We start from the raw sequence: 15581 nt of genomic DNA, 5'->3' as shown, positions 1-15581 counted from the left end.
GCGCATGCGCTGACTGCAAGACCTTTTGTTATCTCCTCTATTGCCATTTGTTCGTTGTTGTGCCATTTAGAAATACAGGGTTTTTATTGGTGAATTGGGTCTGATTCTCCCGCCTTTGCATGCTTGGGTCACGCCCAGACGATTTCATTCTTTGTTTGTTTGCTTTGGCCATCCCAATATGTCCGTGGTTCCTCCTGGTCATCCTGATCTGCCTTTTTATTTTGGAGGCTAACATCGTTTTAGGCTTTCAGGTCATTTTCCGGAGCAATGCTGTGTTCGGCACCTGCAAAGTGGCAATTTCTGTCCGGTAGCTGTTGAGCTATGCCAATAGCTCTAACTCAAAAATGTGCGAGACCGATTGCATTTCTAATGCTTGTTCTCCATTCAAATGATTGCTTTCTTGGGTGATTGTGGTCATACAAATATGTTATTAATTGCAGGACTCCTTATGCAATAGAAGATATGTAATTGATTCCTTCCATCTGATATGTTGGTTGCTTTATGTAGGTAAATAATTGAATTTGTATTGATCAACCCTAATGTCCTCGAAAAGAGCGGGCTAATACTAAAGCATCTTTCCCCTCGTGATATTAAGTCCATATTATTTTGACTGCAATTTCAAACCTCATGTGCTTATAGCAGAGAGCTCAAAGGTAAATTGCAGATTAACGGCAAAGAACATGAGGATTCATTGTTACTAACTTCCGATATTAAAACATATATGACTACCCATTTATCCATGATCACCTCATCATTGAGAAGAACACCAAAACAAGCCTGAAAATAAAGTAAACTTTGGTTTTATTCAGGTTGGAAGAGCAATGGAGGAGTGATATACTTTTCTTCAGTAACAGTAGATAATCATGATGCTGACATGAGTTTGAGATTAACACGAAATCCTTTTGTTTCATCAGAAAACATTGCATAAGGAAGCCATTGTACTCATTTCTGTCACACCCAAGAGCTGTGGCTTGAAGTGGCTACAACTATAGAACAAAATCACAATTGCACTGGACGATGGTTTGATAATGTCACTCCCTGACCACATTTGACTTCACAATGGTGAATACAGATCAAACTCTTTGACTGGAGTTCAGATACGGGTGGCCAATGGCTTCTACTTGGGATCCATTCAACTCACGTCTTCGAGATCTTGACGATGCTGTAAGCAGTGCTGGTCGTGGCAGAACACAATGAGAAACCTTTAGAAATCTACTCATCCTGTAGAAAGTGAACTAGTGGACGGCGGAGACCCCTCGTGGATACTCCCTCGAGCATTGCCGAGTCCATTATTGCTGGTAGGACTTTACAAGGATCCACATGAGGAGCACAGTGATCAGCACCACAAAGAAGTTTAGGAACAGCTCCCGGGTAGATCGCTCCATGTTCACAGGTGATCGTGAGGCCGCTATGCAAGAGAAGGAAATCCTCAAGGGATGTTCGGAAAATATGTGATTTCAAAGTAATGGAACAATTCAGCTGAGCCTAAAATGTACAAGAACATGTTAATTACCATTTATTCCACAATCAGTGTTATGGCTTAATGTTTATTTTTGCACAGAGTTATAAAATAAAAGACAAAACATAAGGTGATCTTTTGAATACATTGCAAAAGGAAGAATAACAAAATGTATCACATTTTGTCCTCAACAGTCTGCCTGCCTGTTAGAGCTTTCTGCATATGTCTGTCTGTCTAATTGTCATCGTGTACCTGAAAAGTAATTTCTAACAGGTATCAATTTATGTGGCTAGAGTCAGAGGAATGGGTGGGACAATGATGCATGGTTAGTTAGGCATAGACAACGGCAGTAGGCCCATTTAGTATATGATGCATTCAATAATGCTGCATTGAGGTGATGTCAATTGCTGGGGATGTCATTTGATTTACAGTCTAAGGTGGCTCAATGTATGAGGCGAAGGTCACCACTGGTGGATATTCAAACTACTCCAGGTGACTTTTTTAAAGTGTTGAATAAGGGAAAGGAGTTTAGGATCAATGATAAAAGAGGATTGACATCCAGCGGAGGTTACCTTAATAGTTTGAAGAAATTGAACATAAACATTATGCATGGTAGGTTGGGGTAGCGTGGATTCATAAAGTAGACATTGTGGCTAGGGAGGTATCGGATAAGAATTTCTGTGAGGTGCATTGGAGTAGTTTTCTCCATAGCTTCAGCGACAAAGGTTGACAATCTGATGTCACTGTCGGGCTAGTGTTTGCTTGAGAGGTGGAAGAGTTTGAGTGGTGGATTTTGCTACTTTCTGGAAAGGACAGATTGGGGTAGACAAACCCGGGGGGCTCTTGTTGTAACAACTACTGTAGTATGTGTTGCTCATGACCAGGATGTTGAATAAGCCTCTGCCCCTGTGGTAGGGTAGGTTTTACCTATGTGTAATACCTGAAACCTTGTTGCAGTACCTGTGGTACAGATCAATCAGTCTGGTTGACCCTGATGAATTAAAATGTCAGTATGGGTGTGGAGGGGGCTTTGAAGGGCGTCGATAGAGGTAGGCAGAGTGTTTAGTGCAGTGGGTGCAGTAAATTGGACAATTTATGCTTTACAGCAATTTATACGCCAAACAAATACGAGGGGGGTGTTCCAATGTTTCTTTATGACATGCATGTTCGACATATAAATGTACTTTTTACAGTGCCACAGTCAGGAGAGTATGAACGTCAATATAAAAGCCAAAACATGGAACAAATTATTTACAGCGTCTACAATGGACTTATAGGTAAGTGCTGGTAATGCACAGATTTTATCATGTTGAAAAAGCAGGTTAATGGTTGTAATACTTTTACTTTATTTAGGGAGTCAACAGGATCAATGATCGCCGGGGAGCAAAACAGCAAAAAAGGCATTTAACAGACTTCAGTAATTATATAGTTAAGTTCTCTCGAATCACTTCTGTTCAGTACAATTGGAAAAAGAAAAGTAGCTCTAGACACCTGTATGACTAATCTATAGAATTACTCAATGGCCTGCGCTCCTATTTTCTTGGGTACAAAACTGGTCCACCGTGTATGCATTGATTATTGGGAGGAGTCAACACATGATGAGCATTAAGACAGAATGAACTACAAAGATTTCAGTTGCCAAAATGACAGGGATAGCGCCAGTGACCTTATGATCATGCCTCCTTCGACTTGTAGATGACTCAGAGGAAATGAGATCACATGACCATTAGACACTCCCTCCAATGAAGGCGCTAGAACTCACATCCCCCCGCCTTACATTTCATGGCATCATTGCAAGGAGCATCACTGGAGTACAAAAAACTCCATTAAAAAAAAAATATTTTTAAAAAGCAAGATAAAAATTTTTAAAAAGCATATGAAACAATATCTTATCACGGATACATTAAGTAGAGAGCTGCCTTGATATGCCAGTACATGATATCACTTATGCTAAGTAGTCTGCATTTCCTCCCCCTAATGATTACCTTCAAGACTCACCTCATCATGTAGAAAGCCTTTTTGGTGCTCTTTCCGAATGACCTCATAGGTTTATATTTTTGCAGTTTTAAATAGAGCAAATTCGACCCGGAGGTATCGGAGCGCTTTACTTGAACACCAGTTACATTACACAAGCGTACATTAATTTTTTGCTTTTTAAGCACGGGGAGATTAAGTGATTTGCCGGGAATCACAGGATGTTGAGCCAAGGCTGAGATTCTAACCTGAATCCCCAGTTCCAAAGTCGGTAGCTCTGACTGGTATCCTCTCCCAGGTTTGTGATCTCCTGTGGCCAGGCAGCAACCTGAAATCATGAAACAGCTTGACAGTCCACCACCCCTTAGACCACCTTATTTTTGCTCCAGTGGTTTGGATCTTTACATGCCAGTCCAATCTTTTCGGCCCTAGGCAAAGTACTTACATCCTCGTGGAACCCCCTACTTCTTGCAAGAGCTGCCACTACCTTACCAGAAATTTGCAATCCACTCAGGAGCTGCTTCCTTTCATTAATTCTCTCGGTGGTTAGATCAGTGAGGACCTGGCACCTTTCTGTTGGCCAGGCATGGGCTGTTTCAACTTTAATATACAACTGACTGATCTGTTCCTTTTCCTGCAAGCTCTCTGGGATCAGCCATTTTGATACCTAGGGGCTAATTCCTTTGTGTGACGCACCAGGGGCGCATCTTGCTGCCCCATATATAGAAGGACACGTAAAGCCACACTGCATGGTTTTTTTATGTCATTGAAAATACGGCCCCTTTACACGCAGCACTTTGTGTGAAAGGGGCATGCCATGGGTGTTGGTGTGGTTGGTCCCACGCAACACCCATGGCTTCTGCCGCATTTCCAGATTTATGAGAAATTGTAAACCAGGAAATGCGTCAGAATAAGGCGTAGGGAGGCACAACGAGATTTCATTTCTCCTCGTTTTTTCCTCTTTTTATGCATGCTATGCAGCACACATAGAAATAGGAAATCACCTCTTGTGATTGTTTTTGTGGAGGAAGGTGACCCTTCATGCACAAAAACAATCATCCCCAAAACGCAAACACCTTTGCATCATGGGGCAAGGGTGCCTGCGTCGGCGCATGACAGGCCATTGTGCACCAGCGCATGGGAGAGCAAAGGGATCCCTTCATATCGTCGTAGATATGACGCATCCTTTTGCTTCCAGAGTGCAGCCAAATGGCTTGAGGCACTTTGCTGCGTTACTTTGTTGTAGATAAGGCCCTTAATATGTAGCAGCTTTATTTCCCGATGTCGATCCACTCAGTGAAGACCACTCTTCACAAGGCTGGTGTGATTTTGTGGTATTGCGTCCAAAGTTCTATAGGAAGTGTTCGTGGGCAGATCAGGTTTTCTCAAGCTGAATTCCCTTTGTCTGTGTAGTTGAAGCGCTTGTGTAAAAATAACAGGGGTCCGTTGTGAACTTTTCTCATAAGAACCATGTCCCAATGCTCTTTGTGCTCCTGCTGCTTTGTATTACTAAGTTGTAAGCCCCTCGGCAGACAATTATGTCCCTTCCCACCACTTCCTTAAGAACATAAGTGACAGATTTGAGAAAGTTCAATTTGCGTTCACATCATTCTCACCTTATATGCTGTCAGGGGAGCTGTGGGAGCTCACAGTCAGGACTTTATTGACAAATTGCTTATGGCCTTTATGTACTGTGGTGGCTCAGGTTGCAAAATCTATGGATGTCTAGGGCACTGCGGACATTGTTTTCCAAAAATGACTCCCGTGCGCATGCCGGGAGCCATTTTCTGGTGGTAGGGAGGCCATGCCAGGCCAGCATGGTAGATGTGTGTGATTCCTGAAGCTAGGCCCAGATGTGTGTGATTCCTTTTACAAGGCCCAGATGTGTGTGATTCCTGAAGCTAGGCCCAGATGTGTGTGATTCCTTTTACAAGGCCCAGATGTGTGATTCCTTTTACAAGGCCCAGATGTGTGTGATTCCTGAAGCTAGGCCTAGATGTGTGTGATTCCTTGTGCAAGCCCCAAATGTGTGTGATTCCTGAAGCTAGACCCAGATGTGTGTGATTCCTGAAGATAGGGCTTCCCACGGGTGGTCCTTTTCAAGGAATCATAGAACTCTCTGCCGCAAGTTGTTATCTCCCAGCTTGTTGGAGATATTCAAATATTCTTTCTAGTAGGAACTGCTATAGTTTTATTGGCCGAAGCAGACAGATGGCCCTCAGCAGGAATGATGTTCGGGAGGCTGACCTTCTAATATAATGCCATCTCCATTGATGCAATGCCTGCATAGATGCTGTCTCCAGAACCAAAACAGGCGGCACCTCTGCCCTCGGGAACGCAGCCTTATCCATTATTCTAAAAAAGGTGTGTGAGAGGAGGTAGTCTGATGGTACATCTGCTGTTTTGTGGGAGATGTCCAGTCATCATTCACTTGTAAATTAGGCCTTGGATCTAATGGTCTGCCTCTTGTTGTTCCTCAATGGCTACATCATGCTGCAGTGTCTTTTGCTTTCGTTACTCATGAATGAGTTACCTAGGAGAGGCAAGACTGCTGATTTCGGAAGGGGAGAGTAAGGGAAGCTCTAGGTCTCACCCACACTGTCCATTCTCAGCTCGGGTTTTCCACTGGTGATAGCACCCTTACCCCTTTGACCCGTCTCACCTTTTTCTATGCTCTATCATTTTATCCTCGTTCCTGCCTATTGACCTTGGGGCCATGGGGAAGATCTCCTCTCTGTACAGTGTTCTAACAGCTGGAAATGTATTTGCAAGTAAGATCAGGAACATTAAATCCAGATAAAAATGTCAACTCAATCTCTATTTCTTTCAAATAGTCAGCTTCTTTTTATTAGCAGATTCAGTTGCAAATCTAGCGAGTGCTTAGGCGCCGTCTCCCTTGGTCTCCCTTGGTCCCCCTATAGGTTGTTTCATCTTCACCAGGGAACTGACCGAGCTGTCCTCTTTCTTAGCAAGCTTTCTGGGATTAGTCTTGACAAGAACCCTATATTTTTATTTTCGAAGTTGTCTGGAAAGTGTAAATTTCATACAAATTATAATTTCATTATTTGCCACCTCTGAATCTGTCTGGTATGCTGAGGGGGTCATGAGGTCACAGTCTTCGTTGGTGTTGTGACTGAGTTACCAAAGTCTGAGGTAACTTGAGTCTTATCTCAAAGACTATCCTTTGCTGGCTTAGCTAAGCATAAAGACTAATCCTTAGAGTCCCTCTAGAATGTGTGTAATACTTCGGTAATAACACGGTTAAGATATAAATAATGGAGAGTATGAAGCAAAGAATAAAGCATTACTTAGAAACCATACAACTTAAAAAAAGATTGAAGTATCCTTAGATGTAATGGGAGCTGTCATTCAGCTAGACTCCCCCTCCCCCCACCCATTTACAGGTGGGGCAATGACGGAGTTTGTGATGGAATGAGTCACAGCTGGCTTCCATTTATTTATTTATTTATTTATTTATAAAGCGCAACTAATACCTGAGGGCGTCTAGGCGCTTAGCAGCAAAGGAACCTAAGGTGACCACCAAGTTATTCATAGACCTTGCAATGTGACAGAAGATCTAATGGGTGAATAAGCACGTCTTAAGGTCTTTCCTAAAAGAGAGAAGATCAGGAGAATTCTATAGCTTAGTAGGAAGACAATTCCATAATCTGCCAGTGGCATTAACAAAGCTTTTGCCTCCCCAGTTTTAGAGTCGTAATCTGGGAACCTCTACAAGCTTATGAGATGGGGATCGAAAGTTTCTAGCGGTACATACCATAACATGACATAACATGTGTATTTGTAAAGCGCATGTTCGCTTGTAGGCATCTTGGTACTGAATAACAGATGTTAATTGTCACCCAACTCAATGGTACTCATTTTATGGACCTCAGATGGATGAAAGGCTGAGTGGACCCAACCGGGATTTGAACCTGTGACCATGAGGTCGAACACAGGCCCCTGCAGTCGACGCATTAGTCCACTGAGACACCAGACCCGGCAGCGAAACTAGGTAGTCCGATCCGTGATTATGAAGGGCCTTAAAGGCAATACAGAGAGCCTTAAAATCAATCCGCTTCTCCACCGGAAGCCAACGGAGGAATTTGAGAGCTTGAGTGTCTAGGAATCCCAAAGAGCAGACGAGTCGCAGAGTTCTGAAGGACCTGTAGTTGGTTAAGAAGACCCTTCGGAATACCCACGAAGAGGGCATTCCAATAGTCTAGCCGAGATAAAATGAGCGCAGAAACGACTGTCTTTTGGAGGTCGAGCGGTATAAAAGGGAAAATGTTTCTCAGAATTTACAATGTGAAAAGCATAGAGGACTTGATGACTTTTACCTGGTGTGTAAAGGACAGAGCTGTATCGAAAATAACTCCTAGAGATTTTGCCTTTATGACCGGAGTGGGGAGCGGGTCAAGTTCCTGAGGCGACCAGATAGGCGACCAGAGAGAAGGGTTACTGCCAAAGAGCAGAACCTCTGTTTTATTTGAGTTTAATTTGAGGCAGTTCTCTGACATCCACTGGCTTACCTGTTGCATGCAGATTTGGAAATTGTGAGCTGTCTCCTGAATATTATTAGTAATGGAAACTATAATCTGCCTATCATCTGCATATGATACCATTGTGAGGCCAAATGATTTGATAAGCCTGGCCAACGGAGTGACGTATAGATTGAATAGGGTGGGGCACAGAGATGAGCCCTGTGGGACCTCACACGGGAGTTTAAAAGTATGCGATGCATAACTGTCCAGTTCCATGATTAGCTCGCGATCTGTCAGAAAAGATTTAACAAGCGAGAGGGCTGTGCCACCTATGTGCATTTCTTGGAGACGACTTACCAAGAGGCCATGGTCTACCGTATCGAAAGCTGCAGAAAGATCAAGGCGGCATTTCTCCGTTGTCGACCGAGTGTCTGATTTTTTTTGTCGCAGGGATCAAGGCAAACTCAGTGCTGTGCTCACTCCTGAATCCGTACTGCCTGAAGTCAAGGATGTGGTTGGTATTAAAAATAGTTGTCAGTTCTTGATTCATGAACTTTTCAATAATTTTTGCCGACAAGGGCAACCGGGAGATCAGGCGATAGTTACCAGGGTTCGGTCTGTCTAGGTTTTTTTTTTTTTTAACAAAGGCAAACCGGAAGTCTCTTTCCAATTTTTGGGGAATATTCTGGTTTTGAGAATAAGGTTGAACATACCCATTAATTGAGATGCAATAAGATCCACAGCTGCATGACCTATGTTGGGGGGGCAGGGATCAATCGGTGACCCTGTTTTAGTGGAACAAAGGAGACTGCCAACCTGGTCATGAGAGATAGGCTGGAAGTTAAACAAGCATTGGCATAGCCAATAGGTCTCGCCTGTGGGACCTTATAAGTATTTAGTTATGCAGCACAATATCCTTGGTGCAACAACATCAACTGTTGCATGGCTAAACACTTATAAGGTCCCAAAGGCGAGACCTCCTGGCTATGCCAATGCTTTTTTTTTTCACTGCAGACACTTTTTAAACAAGAATTTAGTCTTGACTCAAAATGCAAGTCAGACCTGTTGGCTTTGCCAGTATTTGGTGCTGAACTCACCCTATTGCACCTAGAGCACCAACCGCATACCAAGTGACCACCGCCTGCACCCATCAGAAAAACAGATAAAGGACACTTTACTTTATCTTTCTTCGCTGGAAGTTTTGGGGTTTGATATGTCGCTAGGGCTAATGGAGCAGTAGACGGTCGGCCCAGGGCAGAGCCAGTGGAATGTCAGGCTTTGGTGGAGGTGGGTATTGTGCCATGTTATGGTTTCCTTTATAGGCTTGTCAGCGCTGCTCACAAGACGTATTGTTGGGCGGCCTGAGCTCTCACTGGTGGTCCATCAATCGAGCAGTGGTCTCAGACAGCGCCGGGGTGCCTCCCTCCCCAGAGCACGGGTTATCCATCTATGACACCCCGCTTTTCATGGACTGCGGACAAAGGCAGTGGGTTCATATTGAGATGGCAGCAGCTGCCTGGGCCGCCTCAGTCATGAACACAATGAGCCCGGAAAGGCAGAGTGGTCCAGCACCCCAAGGGAAGACCCTTCCCTGCAGGAGGGGGATCCAGCCAGAACACTGCATTGTGAGGGCGACACTACAGGTGGCAGGGGTCCCTCCCAACATCCACAGGCACACTGCAAATGCAAGAGGCGACATGACATCATGGCGTACCCCGCGATATCCTCATCAGGGGAAGATATACACTGCACCTCAGTATCCAAGTAACGACGTCACAGTGTAAAGATACTGCACAATGGTTTTGACGGTGTCACCATATAACCACACAGCAACCGCATAAATATACTGCACATCACAATAGTCACTATAGAACTATACTGTAACTGTATACATACATTGCATCAAATTTCTGTGTTAGTTTATAAATATACCGTAAACACCTGTCACAGAAACAGCATCATCATTTACATAAACTGCACTGTGGTTGGAAATAGAAATCATCACCTATAAATATTATCCGCTGTAGCATTTAAGCAACAACAGAACTGTATAAATACACTGCACCACAGTATCGACGCAACAGCACCCCATTATAAATATAACGGGCCTGCCTGTCAAATCATCAGCATCATCATATAAATAAACTGCACTATGGTATGAAGTAGGCCGCATCACTGTGCAAATATACTGCACCATAGTATCAAATTGAAAGAATTAACGTATAAATATACTCGGCCATAGCATTATGGTATAGAGATACTGCACCATACTGCCTAATCCACAGTGACACCTTATAAATATTGCATACTCGTGCCAAAGCAACAGCCTCAGCATATAAATAAACTGCTCCATAATATCAAATCAACAGCATTACTATATAAATATATGTTACTAAGGCATTCAATCAATTATAAAACTGTACTGTATCACTGCAAACTGACAGCAAGACCACTACACGAGTTAATATACTGCACTGTAGCATGCCAAATCGACAAGACCACAATACTGTAAATACACTGCACTCTACAGTGCACACAAAGTGTGAATACATTGCAGTGCAGCATGCCAAATCGACAAAAATGCGACACCATGTAAAATATACAGCACTGCAGCAAAACTGACAGCCACACAACAACACCATGAACTTTTTCCCAACAGTTGTGTGCCAAGTAGACAGCAACACTACAACACCTCGTAGATAGACTACACTGTAGAATGACAAATCAAAAGCAAATCATGTGAATGTACTGCACTATCACTAGCCAAATCTGGAGCATCGCCATGTGAATATACAGCAGGATGGAGCAGCATGGAGGAGGAGCATCGAACTTCCAAACAAACAACGGAGGTAGGTGTTGGTGATACAATAGGGGGGCAGACATATGACAAGGCCCAGAGCTTCAAGTGGGAGGCTGTGCAGTGCTCTGCAGGATGAGGGCTCAGGTTTAAAACATTAACACGTGTGAATCCCTCATAGGGTGCTTACTACACAAACACGCTAATGTAACAGGGGGGTCACATGAGGTGGTGGTATTGCGCAGCGCCTTCTTAGAGGTGCTCAGAGGGTACAACTGCCCCACCCCTCGCAGCACTGACAGGAGCAGAGGGATCGATAACAGACACGTATTGACTCACACAGCATGTACCAGCATGGTGCACGCAGCTCTGCCACAGACCAGACTTTCACTTCTCCTCTCGCTCTTCAGAAAAACCTCAAGTTTCTCCCTGGGATGGAAAAGAAGAAACCTCCTTCTTGCACCGGAAGCCAAAAAAAGAATAAACAAGACAAGCCCGGAAGTGGTGCGTGCAGTAGCGCGCTTGTGCCCGCCGCAGTGAAAGTGAAAGCGCCGCGTTTGCCCATATATTTCCAATTAACGTGACCACGAGAGGCGGCGCGATAATTGGAAACATATGGTGCTCATGGTTGCTCCCGCGGTCCCTGGGCCACAGAATAGAGAATGCGAGACATGCACTCCCCTGGGGCCAATTGCGTGCTGTCTTTCTTAGAAGACAGCACGCAAAGCCCAATAGCAAGTGATAAATTTCAAGCACACGCACAAGCTTGTGTTTGGAATTTAAAAGCCCTTACAAAATGGCTCGCAGAGCAGCACATGCGCGCTGGCTCAGGCGAGACCTTAAAATCGGGCCTGGTCAGTAGCTGAAGGGCCATTAGAAACTATTGAACTGACCAGAGCTCCATTACTTTGGACAGTGGAACTAATCATATCCTTTGAGGGTCGCAGGGTAAATACATCATAAATACTGCATACATTTTCTCAGAAAAAAGAAAAAAGTGTATTGCAAAAGGTTTGATCCACTACGGTATTTCTAGTCTCCTGGATACGGCTATGTTTCAGAACCGTAGTGAAAGGTTCCTTGGTATTGTTATTAGCAGGTTTAATTTTCTCTGAAAAATAGTTCTTTGTTTTGTGAATCAATTCTTTGTAATGTGCAATCAACTCCTTGTAGATTTCTTTCTCAGTGGTGTCATAGGACTGTCTCCACCGTCGCTCTTGCCGGCGGCATTGCCTTTTAAAGAGCCTGAGGTCCTCTGAAAACCAGGGCTCAGTAGGGGAGGCTCTGCATGTTTTCCCTGCTTTCAGAGGCGTTAGTATGGACTGTCGAGGCAACTCATGAATGATATTCAATTGGTGCCACCTCTGGATCACAGGATATGGGAGGTCTACTTTCATCCAGTAGGCTGTTAAATTCAACTGTGTCTAAACTGTGCCATTGGTACTGTTTGTGCCTTCTGGCTAGAAAGGTCCTGTTCCCAATGGTGGTAGGCACAGATAAAGTCAACAAAACTGCTGAATGATCTAACCAGTGAAGTTGAAGTATTCTTTTGAATTCCAGAAAAGGGCAATCTGTTAAGACGGCATCCACCAGGTGACCTTCTCTATGAGTGGGGCCTCCCGTGTTCTGTTCTAGAGCTGCACTGGTCATCAAATCATTAAGGACGTTGGAGTCTTTGTCATGTAGATTCTCTGGGTGAAACTTAAGATCACCTAGAATGGTGTAGTCCTGGGCATTGACTTTGCACTCATGTAGCTGCCCAAGAGTATGTATAAAGTTGGCTCTAAGGCCCGGCTGTCGATAGATGAGGAGTCCATTAAAAGAGTAGGCATGATTAATAGCAATTTTAAAAGAGATCACCTCACAATCAGGGTTTGTCGGGACCTCAGTAGAAAGTGCCTTCAAGTGATCCCGATAGACTATGGCTAGGCCCCCTCCCTTTTTGCCTACCCAGTCTTTCCTGGCAATGGAAAAACCTGATGGGGTGGCAGCAATCACGTTTGGGCCGGATGCATCATCAGACCAAGTTTCTACGACAAAGACAATGATGAGGACATGTGCTTCTACAAATTCTGCAAATTCATGCTTATGTTTTACCAAAGAGTATGCATTTATAAGTGCACAAAGCATCCCTTGTGAGACCCTCTTTCCACCTAGCTATCATTGGCCTTAGCTTTCTTACAAATGAGGGAAAGGATAGCTTTAGTTGGATTCACCCTAGTGTTCGAAAGTGTGAGCTTACAGACTGGGCACCCTCGCGTACCAACGCTGTTACAACAGTTCAAAACTGGGCCTGAACAGCGCACACTCAAGTACGTATTTCAAGAAGCTTACTTCGAGAGTCGGAAATTATTGCTTACGTTTGGTGTCCTAAACTGGCAGAGTGGCTGGTGCTGAGCGTGGTCCAAAAGCGGACGGGCGCAGAATAAATAAATCTCTCACTGAGTGCGAAGGCGTGGCTAGGCCAGATGCTTCAAATAACCGTACAAAACTGGGAGGGGGAAATCAATTCTAACTGGGGTCCAGCAACCCCTTAGTCCTCACGCAGGCTCCCCTGCTGAGGGATAATACTGGTAAATCAAGTGCAAACTAAAATAAATGTGTGAAAGAGTAAACCCATAAAATGATTAAAAACTGGGTGAAGAACCCACTACAAGATGGCGTCCGACCTAATCGGAGCCAGGCACCTCTGAAAACGGCACATCTGTGCCTACAAGGAAAGAAAATGGGCAAAGTCACACCCATCTCAATGCACGATTGTGCTACTAGGAACATAATAAAGAGGTAAACTGCCACCATGAAAGCAGTACAGATTGGCAGTAAGGATAAAAAGCATCAATCAATAAAAGCATCAATCTTAGGAGTCACCTTTCGGTATGCTGCTTGGATGCGCTCCAATGCAGAATAAACCTCCCACTGAGTGCGGGCCGTGTCTAAGCCAGGCGCTTCGAATAAGTCTCAGGCCTTTTAGAAGGCAAAAGCTATGGGTTCAAAAACGAGGACCCAGGGATAAATCTCGTACTAATAGAATTACTTCTGGTTCAGTATACAAGATGATTTGTTGTCAAGATTGCTGCTCCCATATGAGTCCAATGAAAAGAGATAGAAAAGCAGCATATCTGCCATAGTGGATATAGTAAAAGTGTTGAAAAAAGATGTAACATTGCATAATAATGTTTTACAGGTTGATTTAAATAAAAGAGTATGATAACTAAACTACAGATTTAAAGAGTGCATTTCAAAAAGAATTTAGTTGCTGTAACTTATAAAAACATCATTATCACAGTTTGATCAATAGAAGGCTGCATGAAAGATTTCGGTGGTTGGTGATGAGTATGATTTTGCATGACAATTTGTAAATGTGGCTGCCCACGGCATATGCAGGGTGTCTTCCTGAGAAGACACCCTGCAATGAGGCCCCTTAGTGCCTCATTCTGACATACTCCCCCCGCAGTCCACACATTGGGACCCCTTGGTGGAGCCCCTCATGCGGTGCACACCCGCCTGGAGAGCTGGGGCCAGGTTCTTATACCTGCCCCGTCCAGTTGTCGCCCTCTTTGCTCCCCCACTGGACATGAGGTTACCAGTCCTATACCATACCCAGCATGCTGTTGGTGGGTTTTCTTCCTGTGCTGAGCTTGTTTAAGGGTACCATCTCAGGGGGCACAGCAGGGGTCCTCTATGCCAAAACCTGGTAGTCTTTATGACAGGGCCCTGGGATGTGACTGATCCCTGTTAGTCGTTCAGGCAGTTGCAAGCCTGAGCTAGTGGTGGGTTGCCTGGTGACACTCCGACCCCAAAAGGCATGAGTTCTACTCCTGGACTGGTGGTCCACGCTGATTAAGGGAGGAAAACTCCCCAACTAGAATGAAAGCACCAAAAGGGTTGGCCCACGCTGCAGTTTGGCTCATCAGATGGGTGAGCAGCTTAGGTTACTCATCGCTGCCTGCCTTGAATTGCCCCTAAGTGAACCCACCATTTTGGCATATTTCATTTCTGAAATAAACCTGCAGCAAATTGTTATCCACCAAACTGTGTTGTCTGAGTTGTTTCACTCTTTATGTGCTAAGTAGTCATTTACCAGTGTCGCTGGGGAGGGATCCCGATATCAGGAATATGCTACTATTAGTAACACTGAAGCTGTTTCATTTTTCTCTAAGGGTTTTAGGTGAAAGAATTATTTTGGTAATGTACTACCAAAAATCTATGAGTTCTTGAAGTATGAAAGTATTAAGCACATTTGAGTTTCATGTTATGATCAAAGTTAATGGCAAAGTTGAAAGAACAAACTTCCTGAAAAAGTATTTTGTACAGCAAGCTTTCATATTTCATGGAAGGAAACATTGCAAAGATGACGGAAAGCAACGTCTGTCATGGTTACGGATTGGTTCCCAGAGACATATAGGCCCTAACTATGAGTTAGGAGTAAACATGAGGCTATTTCTGGTGGGCAGAATTACCATTTCCGGGGGGCATGGCTTGGCACCGATCCGGGATGAACGCCATTTCATGAGCACCACTACGGTCACGGCGGAAAGAAGGGCCAAAAAAACAGTTGTAATCTCCTACCGGCTCTTAAGGCAACGCTGGGGGTATACCTACTGATGTTGCAGGTTCATCGCAAGGACGTTTCCCTGCAAATTGAATGACTTTATTAGCTGAAATTCAATGGGAGAGCTGACGAGAAGTTTGTTCCTGCCATTTTGTTTCTATTTTTCAATGCCTTAAGCTCGTTTTCTGCTGCCTCATAATACCACCACCTCTAAAAATGTATTTATCGCCTCTACTATCTTGTTAATAATATTGTTAATTTTTGTTTACTTCTTGGGAGAGACTCTGGCATTTTTCAGCAAGCTGCTTGTTTGGCTAT

General features: G+C 44.1%; 1 protein-coding gene across 1 annotated transcript in view; it reads right to left on the bottom strand.

Annotated features, from left to right (window-relative positions):
• Positions 1-784: 784 nt before the first annotated feature.
• LOC146801967 (sarcolipin-like) overlaps positions 785-15581 on the bottom strand; it is a 47614-nt gene continuing 32817 nt past the window's right edge. The window contains exon 2 of the mRNA XM_085621494.1: positions 785-1485. Within this exon, the coding sequence (XP_085477620.1) occupies positions 1290-1385 (96 nt within the window). The 5' untranslated portion in view covers positions 1386-1485 and the 3' untranslated portion in view covers positions 785-1289. The remainder of the gene's footprint in view (positions 1486-15581) is intronic.

The sequence above is a fragment of the Triturus cristatus genome, chromosome 8 (genome assembly GCF_964204655.1).
Source record: "Triturus cristatus chromosome 8, aTriCri1.1, whole genome shotgun sequence".
In the NCBI taxonomy this organism is placed as follows: Eukaryota; Metazoa; Chordata; class Amphibia; order Caudata; family Salamandridae; genus Triturus; species Triturus cristatus.
This window is presented reverse-complemented; position numbering and strand designations above follow the sequence as displayed.